General features: G+C 34.0%; 1 protein-coding gene across 1 annotated transcript in view; it reads right to left on the bottom strand.

The window, feature by feature from the left end:
- CNTNAP5 (contactin associated protein family member 5) overlaps positions 1-25,661 on the bottom strand; it is an 845,810-nt gene that overhangs the window by 361,229 nt on the left and 458,920 nt on the right. The window contains exons 9-10 of the mRNA XM_044669143.1: positions 20,148-20,297; positions 16,746-16,917 (exon numbers count right to left, since the gene is read on the bottom strand). Of these exons, the coding sequence (XP_044525078.1) occupies positions 16,746-16,917; positions 20,148-20,297 (322 nt within the window). The remainder of the gene's footprint in view (positions 1-16,745; positions 16,918-20,147; positions 20,298-25,661) is intronic.

Below are 25,661 nucleotides of genomic sequence, written 5' to 3'. Positions count from 1 at the left end.
ATAGATATCCTAACCCTTTAAGGTCAATATTACACAAAAAAACTATATGCTGATATCTTTTGGCATATATAATACCTAGAATGCCAGAAACTAGATGAACTATAGCAGTGTCAGAGGGAGATTTTCTGAAATCCTTTTGTTTTCATATCATTAGACACCTACACCTAAGGTGAAGTTCTGACCATGCAGATAGAGTTTTTTTTTTAAACATTTATTAATATTCATTTTTAACATGGTTACATGATTCATGCTCCTACTTTCCCCTTCACCACCCACACTCCCCCTACCCATGGCCGATGCACATTACCACTGGTTTTAACATGTGTCATTGATCAAGACCTATTTCCAAATTGTTGATAGTTGCATTGGTGTGGTAGTTTCGAGTCTACATCCTCAATCATGTCCGCCTCAACCCATGCGTTCAAGCAATTTTTTTTCTTATATGTTTCCTCTCTTGCAGTCCTTCCTCTGAATGTTGCAGATAGAGTTTTTATAAAATGTGTATATTCCTCATTTAAATTATATTCCTAATTTTATAAATTAGGAATCACTTAAGGATCAGTTTAAGAGACCTAGCTTCTGGGCGCCTAACTTAGAAGATTCTTTATAAAATTGTGTTGGATTGAATTGAATTCTAAATTTAGTAAATTTAACTATGATCAAATTATAGATTAAAAACTAGAAGAAAACTCAAAATAAATCTAGCCCAACTTTGTCATTTTGCAGATGAGGAAACTGAGGCCTTTGGAAATTCTATGGACTGCCAAAGGTCATGCAGAAAGTAAGCATCAGAGGATGGCATTGAACTCAGGTCTTTAGATTCCAGAGTCAGTGCTCCTTTTCTGTTGTACTGTTTTTTATACATTCAATCTAGTAGAAAGTTATTTGGAATTAAAAAGATCAAAATACTGACTATCCCTTCCCTCTCTAGGAAGCTAATAATGGCATATGGTAAAGTCTGAAAAGTACTCTACTAAAGCAGACTCCAGAGAGCTCCACAGTGTCAATTCAATAAAACAATACCATGCAAATCCCTGCAAGTCACAGTTTAACCAAAATAAGAGAAAGGGAAAAATAAAAGAAGACAGTAACAGAGTTTGTGTTATATATGATACTAATGTCTGTCTCTCAAGCTCATGAAACACACTTTATTTTCCTTCACTATCTTTTCCTTAAGATAAACAGTTGAAATGATTTTAGACAGACTGGCAGCCTGTGCTATCTTGTCCTGCTCCAAACAAGTAAACAATATCAACTTCATAAGCTTTTCTAACTGAACCCCCCTGGTGCTATGCAGCCAATATCTGAAAGCAGAGAGGAGCATTTGTTACCCAGATCTTATTACCACGACACTGCTGACATCCTGCAACCATCACTCCCATCAATTTGTAAGTTCTTCTCTGGCAGAAGAGTTTATTAGAATTCTGTTCTATGAGGGTGTGAGCACCTCTACCTCTTTTCAAGTATAAGATTATGAAAATAATATACACCCCATTCTTCCTCTTAATGTATCATTTATAGATTTCATTTCTTAAATTCCTTGGTATAATCTGTTTGTCCAGTTTTATAATAGAGGACAAGGAATGGGCCTATGATTTCACTGATGTATGGAAATCTCAAGGGAAAAAAACTTCAATAAAGGCATGTTTAGTGTTGTCTTCAAGTTGTCTTCAAATCTTCAAGTGATTTGCCTAGAATCATATAGCCACTCTGGGTGAGATTTGAGACTACCTAAACAGCATTTCACTAACAATTTTATATTGGTCTTAATGAATACTCTTGCTTCTTATTGTTTTATTTTTCTGCAGAAGGAAAATTTACTAAAAACACTCTGACAGTTGGTACATGACTACTATTATTAGGTGCAATTCTGATTCAATATGTAGGATATTTTGAAAAATCCACTTTGGAGAATTTTTCCAAAGGAAAATAAGAAGCACACATACTAGGATGTCTTTTCAATTTGATGACTTGACCTTAAATCATATCAGAAGTCCTGATGATTCAAGGGCTAGAAAGGATACCTTAACATCATCTAGTATATCTTTGTGTATGTAGCCACTCCTGAGCAGATGACAACAAGAACTTAGTCAAGAATAATTCTTTACATTTATTCAATGCTTTGAGGTTTGCAAAGTGTTTTATATACATTATCTCATTTTTACTCACAAAATGGCTACACCAAATTTTAGATCTCTACGATACTGTGATTTCTTCCATTCATTCACTCATTCCTTCATCCATCATCTATTTTTACACACTAAGCACAGTTCTAAAAGGCAGGTACGGGAAAATATATCAAGTTATGTTAAATGTGTATATTGCGTGTTATTGATATATTACATACAAATATATATGTACAGAAATGTATGTATATGTATATAGATATGTGTATATACCAGAACATGAACAAAGCAATTGCTCGCTTTAGGCAAGAATTTTAAAATTATATTCCCTCTGTGACAGAAGTTTTGAACCTTGTACACCTTAACATTACAAAATAAATACCTATGTGTCATAAATAACACAATTTTCTATACTAAAAATGTGCTCATTTACAAAAAAGCAATTTTATGAATTGTCCCTGGAATCCCTGTCTTTTATGCCCTCAAATAGTAGCCTACCTTGCCAAGCCTTAGTCTCATTTTTGAGAAGACCTTATGGTCTCTTTGGGAAGGTGACACACACTTACATAAAATAGTTAAGTAAAAATATAAGGCAATAAGTATTAAAATAAGTGATACTGACAATAAGTGTCAGAGGAAATCTGAGAAGAGAAGGAAATGTTTTGGCTGGAGAAGTCAAAGAATCTTTAAGGCAGATGTGGAATTTGAGCTGACCTTTAAAATGGTTAGGATTTGGTTATGGAGGGGAAAATATTCTGGGTAAAGAGAAAAACTTTTAGGGATGACTAAGAATGGTATACTCAGCCTACTCTGTGTAGTAGAGCCCTACTAAGATATAGTAGGAAATGTCTGAAGAGAAAATGAGGCTTAAGGGTCCATGAAGTAGGAAGGCTTAAATAGAAAATTTGAATTTACATAGACTGGTGAGATTTAAAAGAAAGACAGGTAGAAATTTAATGCTCTAAATGGAAGGAAAATAGATTACTACTAAGAAACAAATTCATCATCATTGTTATCTAAAAGGAGATGTGTGTGTGTGAGTGTGTGTGAAGAGGACACTACTTACAATTTACTAGGATATATACCACAAAGAGATTGGGAATGGACAAGTAAAATTAGATCTTTAATCAAGATGTCAGCACTTCCAAAAAGCCAATTGTATGCAGGAATTCATGTTATGTTCCTGCAGCATAGAACAGCCAGGGAAAGGGAAAACATGTACATAGGTTGATATAAGTGCAAATCTGAATCAGCTCTTGGATTTCTGCTGCTTCTTGGTTGTCAAAGTTTCCTTGTGCAGTAATTGAAAATGACTAAATTTGTATTACTCTCTTTGCCATGTGCTCATGTTCCTGTCAGTCATATGTTCTCTCATTTTTCACAAGGGTGTAGATTTTCCCAAATAAGCACCAGAGAAAGAGCTTAACGTCCTACTTCCCTTAATAATAGGACTGACCTTTAAAATGCATATTTTCCTTGTCACCTTCAGATTCTCTTGCTTGACTGCACTGTCATCCCCAATGTAATTCTTAACCTTTGGTGCTCTGTTTATTTAACAAGGGGAGGGAACATACCTATAATTATTCTGCATTCCTTATGTGAAGATTAATACAAAATGTAGCTTGCTAAAAATTGGCAAGCTGAGACACTTTCTCCAATTCAGGGGACTGCATCAATGATACAAACACATTTTCTGTTTCTTTTCTTTGTATTGGCCAATTCAAGAATCTTAGTGCCATTGGGCTGCAATTGAAAATAAACTTAGAGGTCAAGTAAAATAGTCCCCTCATTTTATATATAAGTAAACTTAGCATAGTGCCTGGTTCATAGAAGATGCTTAATAAGTGCCAATGGACCCTCTGATGAATAAATTGAGGCCTAGAGAGGTAAAGTAATTTCCTGAAATTTGTATGAACAGTTAATCATAGAGATATAACTTGAAAACAGAGCCTATGTCTTCAAGTTCAGTGAACTTGCCATCATATTATCCTTACTTCTATATACCATATGTGGTTTACCTATTATTAGATATGTTAATAGACATACGGTAGGCAATATCGGGAGCATTTATATTTAATATATTAATCTGAGTTTTGAATTGTAGGCTCAATGCATTTCCCTGAACTCGAAACTCATTCCTTCATTCCTAGGAACTTTAAGGAATGACCCATCCTAGAGCTTTGTAGATTAAAAGGAAGACTGTGAAATCTGCCATGCTCCATAAATAAGAACCAGCTCATGCCAGATGTGCTTGCATTGCATATTAGCAAAAATGAGTCTTTCAATTTCTTATTAAGAAACAATACAGAAGATTATAGAAGATCAATCTTGACTGGGAAGAACCTGATTCCTCCTCTAGTATTTGGGGGTCATTAGACCAGTACATGACTGTCCACCATCATCCAGGGAAAGAAGTGTTGAGAGTTCAGATGGACCACCTCCTCAAAAGCTATTTATAAATTAGAGATATCTTGGGATCTCCAAGGGAGGAGCAGAATAATGAACACTTAAATTGAGCTATCTACCTATTTATATTGTCAATTTTATTTACAGATCTATGGTGAGAACCTGTGTACCTCTTAATTATGGAAAAATCATTTGACCAAATTAATTTATATTGACCAGTTAATAAATTAATATCATACTAAGAATTACTTCATTGTAGCATTTTTAAACATCACAATATCCTATGGTAAGCATATTCTATAATTTGCAAATCAAGGTCTATGGAGTTACATAGAAAGAATATCTAAATTCACTTTTAGCTTTAGGCAAATTAACAATTTAGATGTCCTTGTGATTGTGATTCAGTAAAATATGAATAACTTTGCCAACAAACAATCAATTAGCTTTCATGGGACTGTTTAAATGTGACTTGACATTCAGAATTTCTGACTCTAAGTTCTTTATTTGTTGTCTTGATATGCATAACAACATATTTAATAACGTTCTACTTTTTAAAAGAGCTTTTACATGTCTTTTTTTCCTATTCTTATATCTCTATAAGTATTAAGATTATTAAGAAAATTAAAGCTCAGAGATATTAAGCTACTTTTTATTACTTGGCAGAAATCATAGAACTAGAAGTCATTTCTTCTGAAATCTATATTCTTTTTCCTAGACCATAAAGAATTTCAATGCATTTTGCTAGAACCCATGTTACATTCATCCATCCATCTTCAATAACGCTCTCTATTTTTATGTCTCTCTCTGTCTGTCTGTCTCTCTCTCTCTTGATCTAGCTGCAATAGGGAGCACTCACAGGGAAACACTTCCCTCATATCCAGAAACTGCTTTGTGACTTATAAAATATCAAAAGCTTCCTAGGAGCAGTAAGAGATTATTGGTTTAGGATAACACAAGTAGGGCATGACAATGGCATGACTAGATTTAGGTTTTCATGATTTCAGGGCCAGCCATCTAAATATAGCACCACATTAAATACTATATTTTTGTTAAACTTTCTCAATTCATAAACAACTTTGATCCTTCTTGAATTTATTCTGAACCCACATTGGTTTGGAACTTTTCTAAGATGTAATAAATTATAAAATCATAACATTTACTCTCTGAAAGTGACATTAAAAATTACCTATCCCAAACTTCTACTTTTATTAATGAAGGAACTGAGGCCATGAATGGAATAGGACGATGTAGAATAAAGTATGCCTATGTCACATCAACCACTAATTTTAGGGGCAGGAGTAGGTTTTACATTTCTGGAATCATTATTTAATCCTATATAATTATATTGCATTGGAAAGAGAACTAAAATGTCATTATGTTCAACAGCATCATTTCACAGATGAGAATACTGAGACATAGAGAGGTGAAAGGACTTGTCCAAGGTAAAAAAAAGTAGAAAAGTGGTAGAAACAAGATCCAAACTTAGGTTTTGTTTTGTTTTTTCCTTCATTCTCTTTATATCACACTTCATTTCTGGTGTGATATAAAGCTATACATTCCTAACTTTAATGACTGGTAGTCAAATTTCCTTTGCTACTAGTATCATACCGACTTTGTTCTCATATAGCCAGGTTGTTATTTCAAGTTGAATTTCCTACAATTGATTTTCTGTTATGGTCCTTTATGATTTAGTTAGTTAATCCTGAAAATCCTATAACTAATGGTATCACTAGCCCCACATCATGATGTGAGAGCTTTTACTTTTACCACAGCAGCCAATTTAAAAAGGGGAATCCCAGAACAGGAAGATCTTAAGCTATTAAGTAAGGAATCATTTTTACTACCAAGTATCAACAGTGGTTCCTTGCCTATGGAACTATGGTAAGGCAGAGTAAAATTAAAAAAGCAGGGGTGGAAGAGAAAAATTTATTAAAGCATAAGACCCAAGAAAGGAGAGAAAAAAGAAAGGAAAATATACGTATATAGGAATGAATGATGATGTCAATACTTACCTACACTAGAGTCTAGCTGAAAGGAGAAAAGGTTTTAAACTATTATAGGCTCTTTGACTTAAGAACAATTGAAAATACATAAAAAGACATAAAGGGAAAGCTAGGTTACTGCAAGGACCATTCCATGAATGAGTACTAAGTAATGAAAAAGTTTAACATTGGTTTATGTTTAATTTGGAGGTGGGGAAGATATTGACTTTATAGGATTTTTTTGTTGTTTATTTGGAGCCAGAGATAAATAATAGCAGTTTATGTGAATTGTACCAAGAGCACTAACCTAATAATTAAGAAAGACCTAGGTTCACATTTTACCTCTGATAATTATCAGCTCATGACTATAGACAAATCACTTAACATCATTGAGATTTAGTTTCCTTAGTTATACAATGGGGAAAATAATACTAAAGTATCTACCTCATAAAATTGTTATGAAATCACATAAGCTAAAATATACAATATATTTTGCAATATTAAAAAGCAATATAGGCCCTCAATTATAATTATCATTCCTTCCTGAAAAAAATCATCAATGGGGGCAGCTGGGTAGCTCAGTGGATTGAGATACTGGCCTAGAGGCGGGAGGTCCTGGGTTCAAATTTGATCTCAGACACTTCCTGGCTGTGTGATCCTGGGCAAGTCACTTAACCCCTCCTTGTCTAGCCCTTACCACTTTTTTACCTTGAAACCAATACATAGTATTGATTTTAAATTGGAAGGTAAGGGTTAAAAAAAACTTCGTTTTCCATTTTCTGACAGCACAAACTTGAATGTATTATTCAAGAACTCCCAACTAGTGCCACTCTACTTTATCATAGCATTATTTGCCATTACTCCTGATCCCCAGTTCTGCATTTTCTCTCAGATATTATCTGTATATCTTCCCACATGTTGCTTCCTCTACTTGGATTAAAATGATTGATCCAATTTATTTATCTGAAGGGTTCCAGGTATGAACAGATCATGAAAGTATTAAAGATGTATTCAAAAGTTGACTCTAATGAGCAAAGTGGTAGTGGACCAGACTTATGGATATATTTCTAATATTTCACATGATTGATTTCCAGGTCCTTGAATTGAATTGGGGCTCAAATCCTGTGGCATTCAAAAAGGCTGGCTAGCAATTTCTATAGCTTCTTTGTAAGGGCAAAGGCACTCACTTAGAATTTGTATGAGATGGGGCCAGTGTGCTGAAGGAAGAAGGACTTTCAGATTAACTTCTGGTCTGGGCATTGGCTACTCCATCATCTTAGGATCCATGCTTTTACCTTGTTGTTGATTACCAATATGATGCTATTTTTTCTGCCATGTCACCTGTTTGATTAACAATCCGATGTCCCCCATTCCTTGAAACCTCAATAAAATCCAGTCTACCAGCCTGACCAAGAGATACTCTCTCACCATCAAAGCAGGATCTTACAAGCTGGACATTATGCTGAAGAATCCTGTGTCTCTGTTTCTCTTTTCTCTCTTTATGTCTTCCCTACCTCAATCTTTAAACCCTTCCACCCATATTCCCTCAATCCCCAGATTCCCTTTCAGGTGCTCAACCCATGCAAGAATATCTTGTAAAGTTCCAGGTAAAAGCTCACAACCTCCATGGAATCCTCCTAGAGTACTACCCCTAGTTGTTTCTCTGTCTTGTGAACTCAAAATATTAAAATTTATAATACTCATTCAGAACTGGATCATAAATAATACTGTGCAATGTTAACAAGGCAGTTGAAATAGATATGTTAGGGATCCTCTGGCTGTAAATGATGATTATTTAGAATTGTTATTTAGCTATTCTTTTGCTATTTAACCTTTCATATTCATATTCCACATGACTTCACTTCCCCTCTCATAGACAATAATTTGTGGACCCCTTGAGGAAAATGAGTGGATTTTATTATTCTTTAACTCTTACCTAAAATTATAAGTTCAATTAGACCTTAGATATCATCTAGCTTACAGATGAAGAAACTGAGGTCCATTGTAGTAAGTGAAATGTCCAGTGTCAGAAAGTACAAAATGATAAGACCTTTTGATTCTCTGACTTTAAATCCAAATATTCTTTCACTATAACATGCTGCCTTTAAATCATTTGTGCTGTATCTATTACCCTCAAATCTATATCTCCACCCTAATCTCACTGCATATTCCACTCCTACATCACCAACTGCCTACTAGATACCTCTTACACTAGCACAAAATTTTCATTCTTTCACAGAACAGGCACTCTATTTCTATTAGAGTTATTATTCCTATGATTTTAAGTGTCTAACAACGTATAATCAAAGTTAGGTAGGAAAAAAAACCCTACCAATTGTGACAATGTATGAATGCCTCATAAATCCCAGACATCCTAAGACCAGATGCTTGTCTAATTTAGCCACAAATTTTTAAGGCATTTCCATCAACTGGAACAAGCAAAAGAAAATTCAAGTCCATTCTGATGTTGATCACCTTTTTTCTATACAATGTACTCTATCTGCACTACTAACCTCAATATCATCAGCATTTCTCTTAAAGGGAATTTCAAGACTTTGCAGATGCTTTTGTGAGCTTATCCTGGATCATTGTCATGGCTATCCAGCATCAATATATCAGACTTTAATTATTTGGGGTGGATGAGGAAGTGTATGAAAGAGGAACTTAGCTATCTTCTAAAATTGCAGAATCAAAACAATTTAATTTGTGCTGACTTTGTGTTTTCATTTGCAATCTATCAATCAAAGAGGAAGCTTCTGTTTGTCCTTCTTCATGCAGAGATAAATGAGTACTAGCTTGGTAAGATAATGTTTCACTTTTCTTGTGAAAACAAGCCATTGGGCAGAGTCGGCCTGTTACTGCATCACACATACATTTCTCTCAAGGTCAGACATTCAAATAATTTCTAGATTTGTATTCAACAAAAGTCACTCACCTAATAACAGTTGCTGAGGTTTGAGATGGATTGTTGTTACTAGTATAAAATTCTCATTGCTTAATTTTAGCTTGAAGTCCTTCTGTCTACTTTTTTCTATGAAATATTCCTAGGTACTCCAGTCCAATCTGGTTCCTGTCTCTTCTGAAACTCTACATGACTTAATGTTTATGATACCCATTTTGCACTTATCACAGATAACCGTATTATTATATAATTTTTCACTTTTGTTTTTCGTGTTTCCCCAAATAGATTATAAGCTCCCAGAGGGTAAGAATTCTAACATGTCTTTTATTTTTAATTTCAGAAAATAGTATCTGTCACAGACTAGGCACAAATTGAATAAGACAAATAAAATAATTTGTAAGCTATAAATTACTGAGTAAACATAAACTATAGAGGAGATGCTTAATAAATATTCTTTGATTCATTGAAAACATTTTGTGATGAGTTACAAAGTTTTAGCAAGAAAGAAATTCTCCCTTATTAGATCTAAGGGTCAATCATAGGAAACTACAGCTATATCAGCACCTATTTAATTCTCATTTAGATCTTCCAAATATATTTTTGAGTACCTGCAAGCTGGACAGCTTCTAGATTTCTAAAGAATAGGTGTAATACAAAGAATGATAAAAAGAAATGGCTATCAGTGTGATATAGTGGAAATAGTGCTAAATTTTGAATAAGAAAAACTAAGGTCAAGTTTCATCTTTCCACTGTTACCAAGATAACTCTAAACCAGAGAAACTCTCTGGGCTTTGGTTTCCTGATTTATAAAATGAGGGATTTTGACTTAATGACTTTTAAGGTCTCTTCTACTTTTTAATCTGTTATTATGCAATGAGCTCTCTCTTATTCAAATTTCCTATATTTCAGGAATTAAACTAAAATGACTGACTACTCTAACAGATGCTTCTGAAATGCCTTTTTCACTATTGGGAGAAATCCTCTAATTAGGAAAAATCTGCCCTTGATGAAATCTTCCTTTTAACACACTTAAAGAAACTTCCAACTTTGAGCAACCATGAAGGAGACATATGGATTTCTACTATAACCTTTTAAAATAATATTCTCTATTGAGAACATACTCCTACACCCAATGTGGAATTTAGCCAGTTTCTTAACAGGAGGCTAGTCAATATGACATTCACCTCCCCCTTCACCACCACTACCATACACAAAGAGTCCTCAAAACACTTAGTACTTTGAACAAAGTAAGAAAGAAGCTTGACCATAGAGTGCTTACCAGATGCTTTCTTATGAAACAATGTGCAGGAAAAGGGAAGGGGGTGGTTAGGGAGAAATTCCATTTCCTGACTTCTATGGTTGCCACAAAGTAAAATGAAATTACTCTGAATTCTATCCAGATAATTATACCTATGATTCAGTTAACCTTTTAATGGAATTACTTTTTAAAAGGTATAATGGAAAGAGAACTTGCCTGATAAGACCCTTGGGTCCTAGTTGGCTGGGTTTCTAAATAACTGAATTGTCATTATGTTGGTTAGTAAAAAGAATACAGAATTTTTAAGGCAGAAGATCAAGTCTGGACTCAAATACATATGAGATACCAGATGACTTGGGAAAAATTCCTTATCTTTTGCTAGAGTTTAGTTTTCCCATTTGTAAAATGTTGATATTCGAGTAAATGCAATAAAAATCCCTTCCTAACATTAACCCTAGGATACTATTACCACAGCCGAATCACTCTTCTTTAGGACTTAGTATTTTAATATGTTCCAATATTAATTTAAATTAAATAAACTTCTAGACCCTTTTAGCTTAAAATAATTTTTTAACCTAAAAGGTTATAGCATGACAAATCATATGACAAATTAATGAGCTAGCAGATATTTTCTAGACTACAGCAGAACTCTGTCTTACAGAAACTCAACACATGTTTATATGCAAATGAAAAATGTAAAAGTGTAAAAAAATACATAAAATTTAAAAACTTACCTTAAATCCATGCCATTTTCTGAAGCAGTATAAAGTTTCACAACAATTTGCCCATTCATGCCCATTCTTGGGCTGAGAAGCATTAGTGTGTTATTACGTTGTTTTGTGCCAAATATTAACTTGTGTCAGTCTTTGTCCAGAGTTCTTGCTTTGTAACATCATGTCCACATCAGAGCAGTACTTCTCTTTGTTTTATTAAGTCTAGTTAGTTAATAGTAATGGCCCCAAAGTACAAGAATAGTAACATGGGTAGCTGTGGTAAGCCCAAGAAAGAACTGAGGTCTATTTGTATAAGACATACTTATTGAGGGGGCAGCTGGGTGGCTCAGTGGATTGAGAGTCAGGCCTAGAGATGGCAGGTCCTAGGTTCAAATCTAGCCTCAGACACTTTATAGTGTGTAGATAAAATCTCTCCCCTCCCTCCAGCTTGTTCCATCTCACTTTGTGGCTGTGAAAGCTCCAAACAGAGGTCACAGGTGAAGAGCCCTAGGAACATGACCCATAACTAAAGGTTAAGGATCCGGGTTCAAGAGAAAGGACAAAGGTATGGTGAGAGATGCACAGGGTCTCTCTGTTCCCTTGGAAGGGGCAGTGGAGCATCATGGCTGAGTCAACCAGAGTTAGGTTAGGTTAGGCTTAAATCACTTTCTCAATTTTTAGTGATTATTAATAAAACTTTTTGGAAAAATAAGGACCTGGAGTTATCATTATTGATATTAATTCAAATTTTACACTAGCTGTGTGACCCTGGGCAAGTCACTTAACCCCATTGCCTAGCTCTTACTGCTTTTCTGCCTTGGAAGCAATACCCAATATTGATTCTAAGACAGAAGGGAAGAGTTAAAAAAAATACTTATTGAATAATGTGATTCACTATTATGCACAATTTTCAATCACACAGAGGGTTTTGGGATGTATTGGTTGCATAATATGAGGCCCTATTGGACTTTCCTAATGCAAAGTTAGGTATTACCCTATGCTTAATAAAGATTTTTTTTAATAATGATGATTTCGTACTAAATGTATTCACTACTGTACTACTGCCACAAAGAATACTTTGCATTTCTCTATGGAATCATCAAAAATGATGTTCAATTATTGCCATATTTAAAAAACATCTAACAATTAATTATAAAGCACTATGCTAATTTCTGTGGGATATACTAAAGAAGATCTGGTGAAATCCCTAATTTCAGAGTCTATAGTCTACTTGCTAAGGTAAGACATACACACATGGCGAAGTGAATAACAATTAAAGGCAGTACAAGAGATGTGCTTAATAATGCCATTTGTTACATCATAACACAGATAATAAGTGGCCCAGGAATTCAAAAGAAAGAAAGAACACTTCAATTTATGGAAATAAGGTATACTTTCATGAAGAATGTATATAGGAGTTGGTTCCACTTGATGGGTAGGATTGTGCTACTGAGAGAGAAAATGGGAAGTTATCAGTGCTGGAAATAAAGCTTAACATGAATCTATTGGATTGCATTCCAGGGATCCACATTTCACAAAAGCTGGTTTTAAAACACAATGATTATTCTGTCTGTCTATCTATCTCTCTATCTATCTCTCTATCTATTTCTCTATCTATCTATCTATCTATCTATCTATCTATCTATCTATCTATCTATCTATCTATCTATCTACCTATCTATCATTCCCTGTCTATATGCTCTTTCTTAAGCAATAATATATAGGAACAAAATTAAAAGGATAGGTTATATAGTGAATTTTGGCAGATATAAATAATTACTAACTTGTAGCTATTAGTAATCAGTGCCTTCAGTCAGAACTGACATATCTACCATGGAGGGTGGCATTTCCATGGGTCTTTATTTTTTTTTGGAAGGATAAGTTTTGGATTCAAATGTGCTTTAAATATAAGCATAGGGAGAGAAAGTTAGTGAGAACTAAAAGTATGGGAAGACTAACTTGATTTCTTAAGACAGGAAGCAGATAAAAAACTAGTGTGGTTTAATGAATATTCTATTTTTATGATACCTTATGTGGGAAAGGAAAGATAACATAAGATGGCAAATTATAAGCAAAGCTATTTCTAAGAGAATACATGATTGGGAAAAGCAACCTTTGTAGGGGTTCTTCTTTACATTATTTTGATTCAGGTGAAATATGGTTGAGATGAATATCAATGGCAATGATGATAAGGATCTAGTCTGTAGAATAACTGAATTGAATTAAATTGGAGGTGGCAGAGGAATAGTAATGCCCACACCAATTATTTCATTTTAGTAAATAAAGGCTCTCTTATTTCCCCTCTCATCTGCTCAGATTGTCAGAGCAATTCCAGCTTTATGCTTCTAACCAAAACATGTGCTTCTCAAAGTACAATGGCTTCCCTCCTCAATACTCAGGGTCTAATGCAAAGTTATCTGCCATATCCTAGTATTATCTCTAAAGGTAAAGGCTTAATAACTACATGCACATAATATGTAGATGCCACATATTCATGTATGAATTCAGTGCAAAACCTGTCCATTCAACCAAATTCTAAATTCTGTTTCTGTTAAAAATCTGTGTCTAGAGGATGACAACCATGTCTCCTTTTTCTCCTATCCTCCAAAGCATCTAATCCAAAACCAAGCATCTAGGAAATACTCAAAAATATTTGTCGAATTAATGAAAATAGGAAAAAGTTTATAATGTCATCAAGTAGTAATCAGTACTAAATTCATTATGCTAAAAATAACTCTGACCATGTTATTAGCCTACCTAATAAGCTCTAGTTTTTCCTCATATCCTCTCAATAAAATATAATCTTTTCTTTTTTGTCTTTTAAAGTCTTTTGCAACAAAATCATTGCCTAATTTCCAGCCTTGTTTTGTTATTATTTCTCCTCAAACATACTATATTCCAACAAATGTGATCCTATTTACTCCATCATAGATAAGGATTTTTTTCATTTTGTCTTCATTTTCCCATCCTTTAATATAATGCCAAGAAACTTCTATAAGTGTTTGTTGGATGGAACTGACTTGGCTTTTCTTGAATATACATATTATATGTGTTGATATCCCAATATATATATATGTATATATATATATGTATATTTTTTTTTAAACCCTTGTACTTCGGTGTATTGTCTCATAGGTGGAAGAGTGGTAAGGGTGGGCAATGGGAGTCAAGTGACTTGCCCAGGGTCACACAGCTGGGAAGTGGCTGAGGCCGGGTTTGAACCTAGGACCTCCTGTCTCTAGGCCTGACTCTCACTCCACTGAGCTACCCAGCTGCCCCTATATTTTTGAATAAGTACAGATTCAACTTTGAATTCACAACAAGGTACTCTTCTAAATTGATTAAAAGCGGTTTTTGTTTGTTTTTGTCTAAAATGGTCAAATGGAGGAGAGGCGAAATCTTGAATGCTTCTTTTATCTCCTCATAATGTCTAGTCTAATCAAAGGTTAATAGGATCATAGATATGGACTGAGGAGGGCTCACTAAGGTCACATGGTCTAAGATCACCATTAGAGATAAATAAGGAAAGGGAGATCCTTGGATGTTAAATGAATTGACTAGGATTAAACAGTAAGCATCAGACAGAACCTTTAACTTTAAAGCCAACATTTTTCCCACTAAACCACTGTTTTTTTGTTGTTGTTGCTGTTATTATTGCTCTAGTTATATTGTTGCTCTATTGTAACTCAATAAGTATTTCTTGAAATGAGTTGATAGAACTTATCATAGGCATAACTGATAATGTCATAGAGAAATCAATTTATGATAATGGTGGCTTTTTTTTAATAGTTACTACTCAATGGCTCTAGTCTTCCAAAATCAGAGTGGATTAAGTTGATAAAAAAAATAAGCAAAAACCTACTGATATTAAATACATATCAAGAAAGAATTATCTAAACAAAATCTTTCAATACACAGCTATCTTTTTCTATAAAGTGCATTTTCTGCCAAATTAAGAAAAATGTTACTTTGCTCACATCATTAAATGTAATCCCTTTTTAATACAATTAAATAAAATATGATTAAATATAATACAATTATGCACAACACAACTATAAAAAATAGAATGTGCTTGGCATTGAATCTTGTATAATCAGAAATAATGTGTATGTCCCCTGGAGCTAAAAAGGTATCAGAAAGAATCCCCATTGATAAATATCACTTAGCACCTTTACTAGAGAAAGCAAGTAGTTAATGAAATGTGCCACTCTATTCTTACCATTAATAAGAACTGTCAGTGTAGTAACAATTCATTACAATATTTTTTTCTTATCTCATGGTCTAGAAAATTAATGAATTCTAATCAATCACACATATTTATTACTTTCTTCCCCAAATGTTCAGAAAAGGAAAGGAATGGATTAAAAGGAAGGAAAAGGAATGATTTGTTTGGAATCACATGCTAAATAACATTTAAAAGGAAATATGTAAGTAAAATTTTCCCAAATCCAATATCAACCACACTTCACATTCCCATGGTTACATAGTTTGCACTTCCAAAGTATTGGTGTTATTTCCTGGGTTCAGAGCACCAAGAAGGATGGTTTGGGGACCTGACATTTGAGAAACAGAGCAAGTAGGATGACTTCTGTGAGGATAAGGATTTGATTTGACCTCATACTTCCATTTCTTGGAATTTAGAGATTTTTTTTTTCTTTTAAAAGAAGGCCAACTTTGATTGAAAAAAAAGGGGGGGTCAACTAAAATAAAAGAAATCTTCTTCTTAGTGTTTCTTGATGTTTGGTATTTCTAAGTCCAGAGTGAAACAATTACTGCCATGTCTCTTTAGCCAGAACCCAGGAATGTTTGGTCTAAAGTAATTATGTGGTTCAATAGGTGCAAACTAGATTTGGTGACACATGAGGAGGCATTCTTTTTATCCACGTTTTACCAAGGCAATGTTGATGTCAGAAAGGTAAGGAACACACAATAACGGCCATTCTCCATTAAAAAAAAAAAATATATATATATATATATATATATATATATATATATATACCCTTTAAGAAGGAATGAAATGTTTTGTTGGGAAAAGTAATTTTCCCCTCCTCCCTTTTCTCTCTCTGCTCTTAACTTCAACATAATCAAATGTTGTTTGTGCATAAAATTTTAATCCTTTCATAAATTCATATTTTGATTTAATCTGCATACTATATTTACTTCAAGTCAACATGAAGAGAGATTTAACTAATTTATAGCATTTTTCTTCAGGCCTGGAATCCTTTCAGAAATATTTTCCATTTGGTGACTCGATTATGTCTAATGTGGATAATGCTGCTGGATTAAAATTGTATTTAAAAACTCAGACTTTGAATAGTAAGAATGGGAAGGGGGAGGAGGAGAAGAGACAATAATTACCTGTCTTTGATGCTACACAGATCAATGTGTAAATCACTAAAATTCCCCAGGGAACCTTGCTGAACTGAAATGAGGTCCTTGGGCTGGTTATCAATAAAGATGAGCCTCATGCAGCCTTGGAAAGCCTTAATGGGATTTAAACATTGGGAATCGGTGAAATTGTCAGGACACCCTGTGGGAGAGAGAAAAAGATGAAGAAGAATACTGAAATGATCAGTCATTTCTTTGGTGACCTATTGATGGAGGACCTTGAGGTCTAATTATCTGTGGTGCTTTTCATTCACAGCAGTATGCATGCTTTTTTGTAAATCTTATATTTTCAAGGAATGGGACAGAAACAGTACTAAGTGGGGCACATTCAATCATTTCAAACAGGAAAAAAAAAGTGTTAAAGAATCTTACAACACTGCAACATATTTCTCATTTCAATTTGTGTTCATTTGGTAAACTTTATGATTCAAATGCATGGTGTATTTCATCGAGAGAGAGTTTTACATTAAAGCTACATAGAAATTTGAATTCTGTCTTGAAAAAGTCTAAATGTATGTTTTAATTTTGAAATAGACTTTCCATGGAAATTGTGCTTTAGGGAAGCAGAGAAGCAGAGTAATTGTGAACATTAACAGCCTTCGTTCTTAAGAAAGGTATGCATTGCAATTTTAAGAAAATGATGAAGTGATGTTAAAATGCAAGACAACTTTCAAAAGAACTAGGACTGTAGGGCATCTGGGTAGCTCAGTGGATTAAGAGTCAGACCTAGAGATGGGAGGTCCTAGGTTCAAATTCGGCCTCAGACTACTTCCCAGCTGTGTGACCCTGGGCAAGTCACTTGACCCCCATTGCCCACCCTTACCACTCTTCCACCTAGGAGCCAATACACAGAAGTTAAGGGTTTAAAAAAATAAATATAAAAATAAAATAAGAACAAAAGAACTAGGACTGTAAATGAATGTTCTTGTGGTGTTATTATAGCCCATGCGGAAGGTTGAATGAATCTTTTTAAGTAGTTTTACTTATTCTTGTGTGCCTCTCTACCAACTCTGTCCTCTACACAGTCACTTAAGCTTCCATTTGATTCACATGGTAAATATGACTACTGACATATTACTCCCTTCCTCCTTAGTGCAGGTAAACAATAGCATAGTATTTGAGTGCATGTGTTAGTCACAGACCCCAGTCTCCATCATTTTAATAAGTTCAGAGCATATGGCAGAGCAGTCTTGAAAATGGCAGCAACAAGCCATAAATAATGGGGAATTATTTCAACCACTTCTAATAGATAGGCTCTGCTTGCCTGAAACCCAACAGCTGGTTAATAGCTCATAGCCATACTATAAAATGGAGGAGGATGCTACAGTTTCTAATTGCAGCCGCAGAGAGAATTTATGTAAGTTGACTATTAGTACCTCAGCTCATTTTTCACCTTTCTCAGAGTTGCAGAATACATGAGAAATAATTGTCCAAACTCTGCAATTCTGAGATGAATCTGAGCCAGTGCAGGTCCATTTGCCATTAAGACCTACCAAAAATAGCACCTATTCAAACTAAGGGGAGGATAAGTATTTTGCCCGCAAGGCTTTGCAGATGCCTATTAGTTATTTCACAATGTAAATTAATTAGTAACAATCCAGTTCCCCCATGAAATATGTTCTAAGATACCTTATTCCATCTATCCATTTATATTTATATGTAGAATAAAATTGTGAAACTGTTTGAGGGGGATTACAGCTTCTCTCTAGATTTGCTTTCTACCCATATAGGGTAAAATAATTTTTCTATTTTTTTTCTGTTCTGTCTCCCCACTGTTGGGATGGAATCCACATTCAATCAAACTTAGCCTGGATTATAATCTACTATGGAATAAAAACATTGTCTTATTCTTAAATATGGAATGAAGATTCCTCAGGATATAGTTAACAGAAGTTCAACTAGGGATAGAAATATAGGGTAACCATCTTTATCACCCCTGAAATTACAACACGAGGTCAGTTTGCCTGTTTTGTCCAAATTTAAGATTATAATTTCATTAAGTACTTGTCAACTTTCAAACTTAAATAATTTACATTTCAGGTATTAGAAGAACAGCACGTAAATGATATTTAAAACGTTTCTATTCTTTCTTCTACCACTTCTTGAATTTTGATTTAACACTGTACATAGTCTTGTTTTACTTTGGAGAGGGTAAGAAAAAAAATAACTTCTTCAGAGTAGTAGAAAAATTGTCAAAAAAATAAAATAAAATCTTATTTTAGCCATGGGATGAAAATGAATTGTGTCTTTAAATATCATTTAGAATTAGGCTATAAAGATTTTGTTTTTTATTGCATTTGATCCAGACCTATCACTTAATTTGGGAATGGGACCCACTATTAAACTCGAATAATATCCATTTTAAAACTGTATAACTTCTTGTGAAAACAATTTGTACATTTGTGTGAAACAGAAAAATGATTAGAAATGCTGTGTAACTGAAGGATATAATACTGCAGTTTGGGGAGAATTTCCTATGGATTGCTTAAGTTTTATATCTCATCAGAAATATGGTCATAAGATACTAATTATCAGTTATACACTTCTACCACAATGGGTTGGTAGAGATGATAATGCCTTTAAGAGGATTATGTTCCATAAGGTATCATCAACATTATGACCTCTTGAACCATAGTCAACTTTAATAAATTTTTAAGCTGTACTTCTTCTTCTGAATAATTTCTGGGCTTTGCCCAGCTAGGTCGTATAGTAGATAGAGTACTAGACTAGAAGACAAAGATATGAATTCAAATTCTGCTTCAGACAATTACTAGCTTTAAAATTCTGCGTCATTCCATTAACATCTCTTAGTATTAGTTTCTCCCTCTGTAAAATGCAGATAATAATAACAACTACCTCCTAGGGTGGTAAGGATCAAATTAGATAGCATATATAACATGTTTTTCTTTTCTTTTTTTAACCCCTTCCTTTCCATCTTAGAATAAATACTATGTATTTGATCCAAGGCAGAAGAATGGTAATGGCTTGGCAGTGGAATTTGTGTCTTGCCAGGGTCACATAGCTAGGAATTATCTAAGGCAAAATTTGAACCCAGAACCTCCCATATATAAGCCTACCTCTCCATCTCCTGAGCCACCTAGCTGTCCCTTATGAAGTGCTTTTCAAAACTTAAAACACTATAAAAATTTTAGTGATTATTAACATTAGGTAACAACAGCAATTGCTAAATCTACTTTCCCCACTGCAATGACCTCAGATGATTTTTATTTTCTCTAGTAAGAAATTGCTTGCTTATATTTTGAAGGGAAGTAGGACATATGAAAATGTAAAAATGACAGTTATAATCGTGAAATAAATCCTCAATGCTAGCTTCCCACCTTTGGTTTCCTTCTGGAAAGTTCAGTAACATACCTCCAAAGTAGTAGCTGTTCCCAGAGTAAATCTGGAGCCTAGTGGTTTCATGAGCAGCGGATGCTGCATCATTATCCAATGTCAAAGTAATGCGGTTCCTCCTGGCATTGATGCTAACTGAATGCCACAGGCCATCATTCAGGTTGCTTCCTGGAAAAGAAATAAGACAGGAGAAAAAGAGGTCGTGATTGATACTGGGAGGGGTACAGCAGGACATCACATAATTTCCCCCAGTTTGTGACATAAATAACTATAACTTTCTCCTATCTCTGAAAGAGCTCTGAACAAGGAATTAGAAGTCCAAGACTAAATCTAATTTCTGCCACTTATTAGTTGGATAGTCTTGTATACACTACTGAAACATTCTGAAGCTCAGTTTCTTCATCTTTAAAGGTACTACTTAAGGTACTTCATAAATGAGCCACATAATTTCTATCATTAGTCTAAGGACAGGGCATATGACAGTATTACAAAGATGTAGAAATAAGGCAGTAACATTCAGAATAAATGCCAGACAATTTTGATCCTCAACCAACTACATGTTTTCATGCCTAACTTTTAAATGCATAATAATTTGAATAGCTCTGAATGAAAAATAAGTGTACAATTGCCATGAAAGATTCTACATACAAAATAGATGTCCAATAAGTACTGAAGGGGTCAGTCTGATATGCAAACATATGCTTCTAAGACTTTATTTATATAATTTCATTAAAATATCATATATGTTACACACACACAATTCCTGACTATGCAGCTTCCTCTTTTTACCAACATGATAAACATTTCCTCTTCCAATTAGAAGGAAAAAGACAAAGGTAAGTAATGAAACAGAATTATATGATCCAGCAAAGTTGCCTTCAAAACATACCAAGATTTCAAATCATTATGGCAATAAAATCAAATAGGGAACCAGAAACAGGTCTCTTCAACCATGTACCTCCTCATTTTGTCTTGTGTTTAATTTTAACAAGTCTAATCTACTTCTGAGTTAACAGGCTAAATTCAATCATTTCAGTCATGAGAGATTAAGCACAAAGGAATGGCTTGATGATGAAAGGGATGGAGAGTTTGCATGGGCAAAAAAAACAAGAAACATATCGAGTCAAATAAATGACATGGAGATAAGAAATAGAGGCACAATCTAAAAAGGTAAGGACATATTATGAATAAAAATTTCAGAAATCTCTGGAGCCTTTGATAGCAATCAAGAAAAGAGGTCCACTGAAGTTATTAAGCTGACATAGGCCCAAACACTACTGGTGCCAAAGAGTCTGGAAAGCTCATTTTGTCTAACTATTCAATCTCAGAATGGCTATACTGTTCTTACTAGCAACTAAACAAAAATCCTCATTTTCATATTTGTTCACTTGATTTTTTGATAAGAAAACAAGAAATTAAGAGATGACTTTAAAGTTTCCTATGGTCTACCCCTTTGTACCCCAGTCATAACCTTCTTACTTGTTAGAATAATTGACTAAATATAATAAATCAGTGAGAAAAGCATAATATTGTACTCACTTGATTCTTTCTTATCTTTGTGTACCTAAGACCTATTACAATGCCTTATATACAATATGTACCATGTTCATTTGTCTGATAAATTAAACTGAATACATCATTTATCAATAAATATGTTTAATTTTTGGATTGAAGAGTTCTGCATTTGTTAACTTAAAAGTCTAATTGTTATGAAATTAAGTTCTTCTTTTAGTCATTAATATCTAAAGAAAACATAGCCATGCAAATCAAATGACTTTAAGGTGTCATAATCCACCCCATTGCCCAAAGCAACCTTAACTGCACAATAAGTGGAAAAGAAAACAAAAACGAAAACAAAAACCTAGCTCTTTGATTACTGCTTTTATAAAGCCAAACTCATAAAATTATTAAAATGTTTAAAATTATAAGTGGCATCTTCTATCTTTTTCTAATCCCAAGCCAATTACAGTAGAAAAAATCTTTTTTATGTTCTGTTAATCTAATCTCTCGCTAATTTTTTTTCTTTAAGGCAAAATTAGGAAGAAAAGGTGATGCTACTAAGAGGTATATTATATGAAAAGTCACTTAAAAGATTTTTGGTTTTTCATCAGTAGATGAAAAGTGCTATAAGAAGCATCACTTTCCAAGTATTGAAACCATGTCATAGAGATAAACCAAATTGCCAAATTTGGCTGGCAAATTGTAATTTAAGGAGTGATCAAGGGTCTTGCACAATTGCCAGATTCTAATTCTCCACTCACAACAACAGTGTTGCAACAAATTTCAGCTGTTATTTGTCTCCTATGTCTTCACAGAAAAATGCCAACTTTAGTCACACAATGGAATATATGAATAAAAAGGTCATAACTTCTGATCAGAATGTTTTTAGAATATTGTACTTCATTCTGGATATTACATTTCATAAAGATCATTGATAATGTAGAAGTAGTCCAAGGAGGATTACCAACATAATGAAGAAACTTATCCCATATCATGTTAAAATGGCAAAAGGTGACTGGGAGGATTTTTATTGGAGAAGAGAAAATTTGGGGACCTCTGATCATTATCTTAAACCACATAAAGGATTTTTACATGGAAAAGGTATGTGATTTCTTTCAGTTGATCCTTAAGGAGAATGGACCAGATTCTGACCTTATATCAAAGTATAGAAATTGAAGGGCTGTGGATTCTAGACTATTATAAGAAAAAAACCAACTTCCTAATAATTAAAAATGTCCATTATTACCTCTTCAAAAAGTGAATAACCTCAACTACAGTTTGAAGACTAAATGTCACTTTGTCAAGGATGCTGAGAAAAGAATTTATGATTCAAGTAGAGACTTAACTGATCTTTAGGGCACATTTCAATATTATGATTCCATATTTTCTTCTTTCTACTATATTTGTATGCTTGTATTTTGAATACTGAGTATCTTGTAGTATGTTGACTAAATTATAACCTGCCATAGATTAATGAAGACAATGTTGGTATTTTAATGTAAGCAATTCTGTTTTCTTTTAGAATCTATCTGTAGCATTAAATGACTGCTTTTATAAACTGCCTAATTTTCCTTAATTTTTAAATTTATATCATTAACAGTTAAATTTATATCATTTAGTGGTGAGGACAGTGCTACTGGGTCTGTAATGACCAAGCTGTGATAGCTCCCTCTTCATTCATTTCCAGGCTGTACAGAAAATCCCCAATGAATTTTATAGTAAGTTTCCATTTTTTAAAATCAATTCACTACATTTTTTCTTAACTTTTGGGGACAAGTGCCAAGTTTTTTGTTTTGTTTTGGTTTTTTTTGATGATTTGAAAATAGAATCCTAGAGAATCAACTAAAAAGTTAGTGGAAATAATCAACAACTTTAGCAAAGTTGCAGGATACAAAATGCCCATAAATCATCAGCATTTTTTGTAGAACATTTTTTTAATTTTAAACCCTTAACTTCTGTGTATTGACTTATAGGTGGAAGAGTGGTAAGGGTAGGCAATAGGGGTCAAGTGACTTGCCCAGGGTCACACAGCTGGGAAGTGTCTGAGACCGGATTTGAACCTAGGACCTCCCGTCTCTAGGCCTGGCTCTCAATCCACTGAGCTGCCCAGCTGCCCAATCATCAGCATTTCTATATATTTCCAACACATTTCAGCAAGAGTTAGAGAGCGAAATTCCATTTAAAATCACCCTGGACAATATAAAATACTTAGGAATCTATCTGCCAAGACAAACACAGGAATTATACAAACACAACTATGAAACCCTTTCCACATGATTAAAACTAGATCTAAACATTTGAAAAACATTGATTGTTCATGGGTAGGACAAGAAAAAACTATAACAAAGTTCATTTGGAAGAACAAAAGACCAAAAATATCAAGGGAAATAATGAAAAAAATATGAAGGAAGGTGGCCTAGCAGTACCTGATCTTAAACTGTACTATAAAGCAGCAGTCATCAAAACAATATGGTTCTGGTGAAAGAGACAGAAGGAAGGATCAGTGGAATAGATTTGGGGTAAGCGACCTCAGCAAGACAATCTATGATAAATCCAAAGAACCCAGCTTTTGGGACAAAAACCCACTATTTGAAAAAACCTGATGGGAAAACTGGAAAACAATACAGGAGAGATTTGGTCTTGGTCAATATCTCACACCTACACCAAGAGAAATTCAGAATGGGTAAATAACTTGAATATAAAGGAAGAAATTATAAGTAAATTAGGAGAGCAAAGAATAGTATACTTCTCAGATCTCTGGGAAAGAAAGATTTTAAAACCAAGCAAGAGTTAGAAAAAACTACAAAATGCAAAATAAATAATTTGGATTATATTAAACTAAAAAGATTTTTTTTACAAACAAAACCAATGCTGCCAAAATTAGAAGGGAAGCAAAAAATTGGGAAAAAATCTTTATAACAAAAAACTTGGACAAAGGTCTAATTACTCAGCTATATAAGGAGCTAAATCAATTGTACAAAAAATTAAGGCATTCTTCATGAATAGGCAATTGTTAGATAAAGAAATCAAAACTATCAACAAACACATGAAAAAGTGTTCTAAATCTCTAATAATTAGAGAAATGCAAATCAAAACAACTCTGAGGTACTATCACACCTAGCAGATTAGCTAACATGACAGCAAAGGAAAGTGGTGAATGTTGGAGGGGATGTAGCAAAATTGGGACATTAATGCATTGCTGGAAGAGTTGTGAATTGATCCAACCATTCTGGGTGGCAATTTGGAACTATGCTCAAAGAGCACTAAAAGACTATCTGCCTTTTGATCCAGTCATAGCACTGCTTGGTTTATACCCCAAAGATATAATAAGGAAAAAGACTTGTACAAAAATATTTATAGCCTCACTCTTTGTGGTGGCAAAATATTGGAAAATGAGGGTGTGTCCTTCAATTGGGGAATGGCTGAACAAATTGTGGTATCTGCTGATGATGGAATACTATTGTGCTCAAAGGAATAATGAAATGGAGGAATTCCATGTGAACTGGAAAGACCTCCAGTAATTGATGCAGAATGGAAGGAGCAGAACCAGGAGAACATTGTACATAGAGGCTGATACACTGTGGTAAAATCGAATGTAATGGACTTCTGTACTAGCAGCAATGCAAGGATCTAGAGCAAGGCTGAAGGACTTATGAGAAAGAAAATTAGCCACATTCAGAGGAAGAACTGTGGGAGGAGAGACACAGAAGAAAAACAACTGCTTGAACACATGGGCTGATGGGGATATTATTGGGGATGTAGACACTAAACGATAACTAGTCCAACTATCAATAATATGGAATTAGATCTTAATCAATGATACATGTAAAACCCAGTGAAATTGTGTGTCAGCTACAGGGGGTGGGGAGGTTTTGGGGAGAGGGAAAGAACATGAAACATGTAACTATGGGAAAATATTCAAAATAAAAATAAAAATTTAAAAAATAAAATAAAAAAAAACAGAAAATAAAATGTGAGGATTCACACAGTACAATAGTTTGCTGAACTACTGTTCTGTTTAAAAGACTTGAA

The sequence above is a fragment of the Gracilinanus agilis genome, chromosome 3 (genome assembly GCF_016433145.1).
Source record: "Gracilinanus agilis isolate LMUSP501 chromosome 3, AgileGrace, whole genome shotgun sequence".
Classification (NCBI taxonomy): domain Eukaryota; kingdom Metazoa; phylum Chordata; class Mammalia; order Didelphimorphia; family Didelphidae; genus Gracilinanus; species Gracilinanus agilis.
Note: the sequence above shows the minus strand (reverse complement) of the source record. Positions and strands in the feature narration are given on the sequence as shown.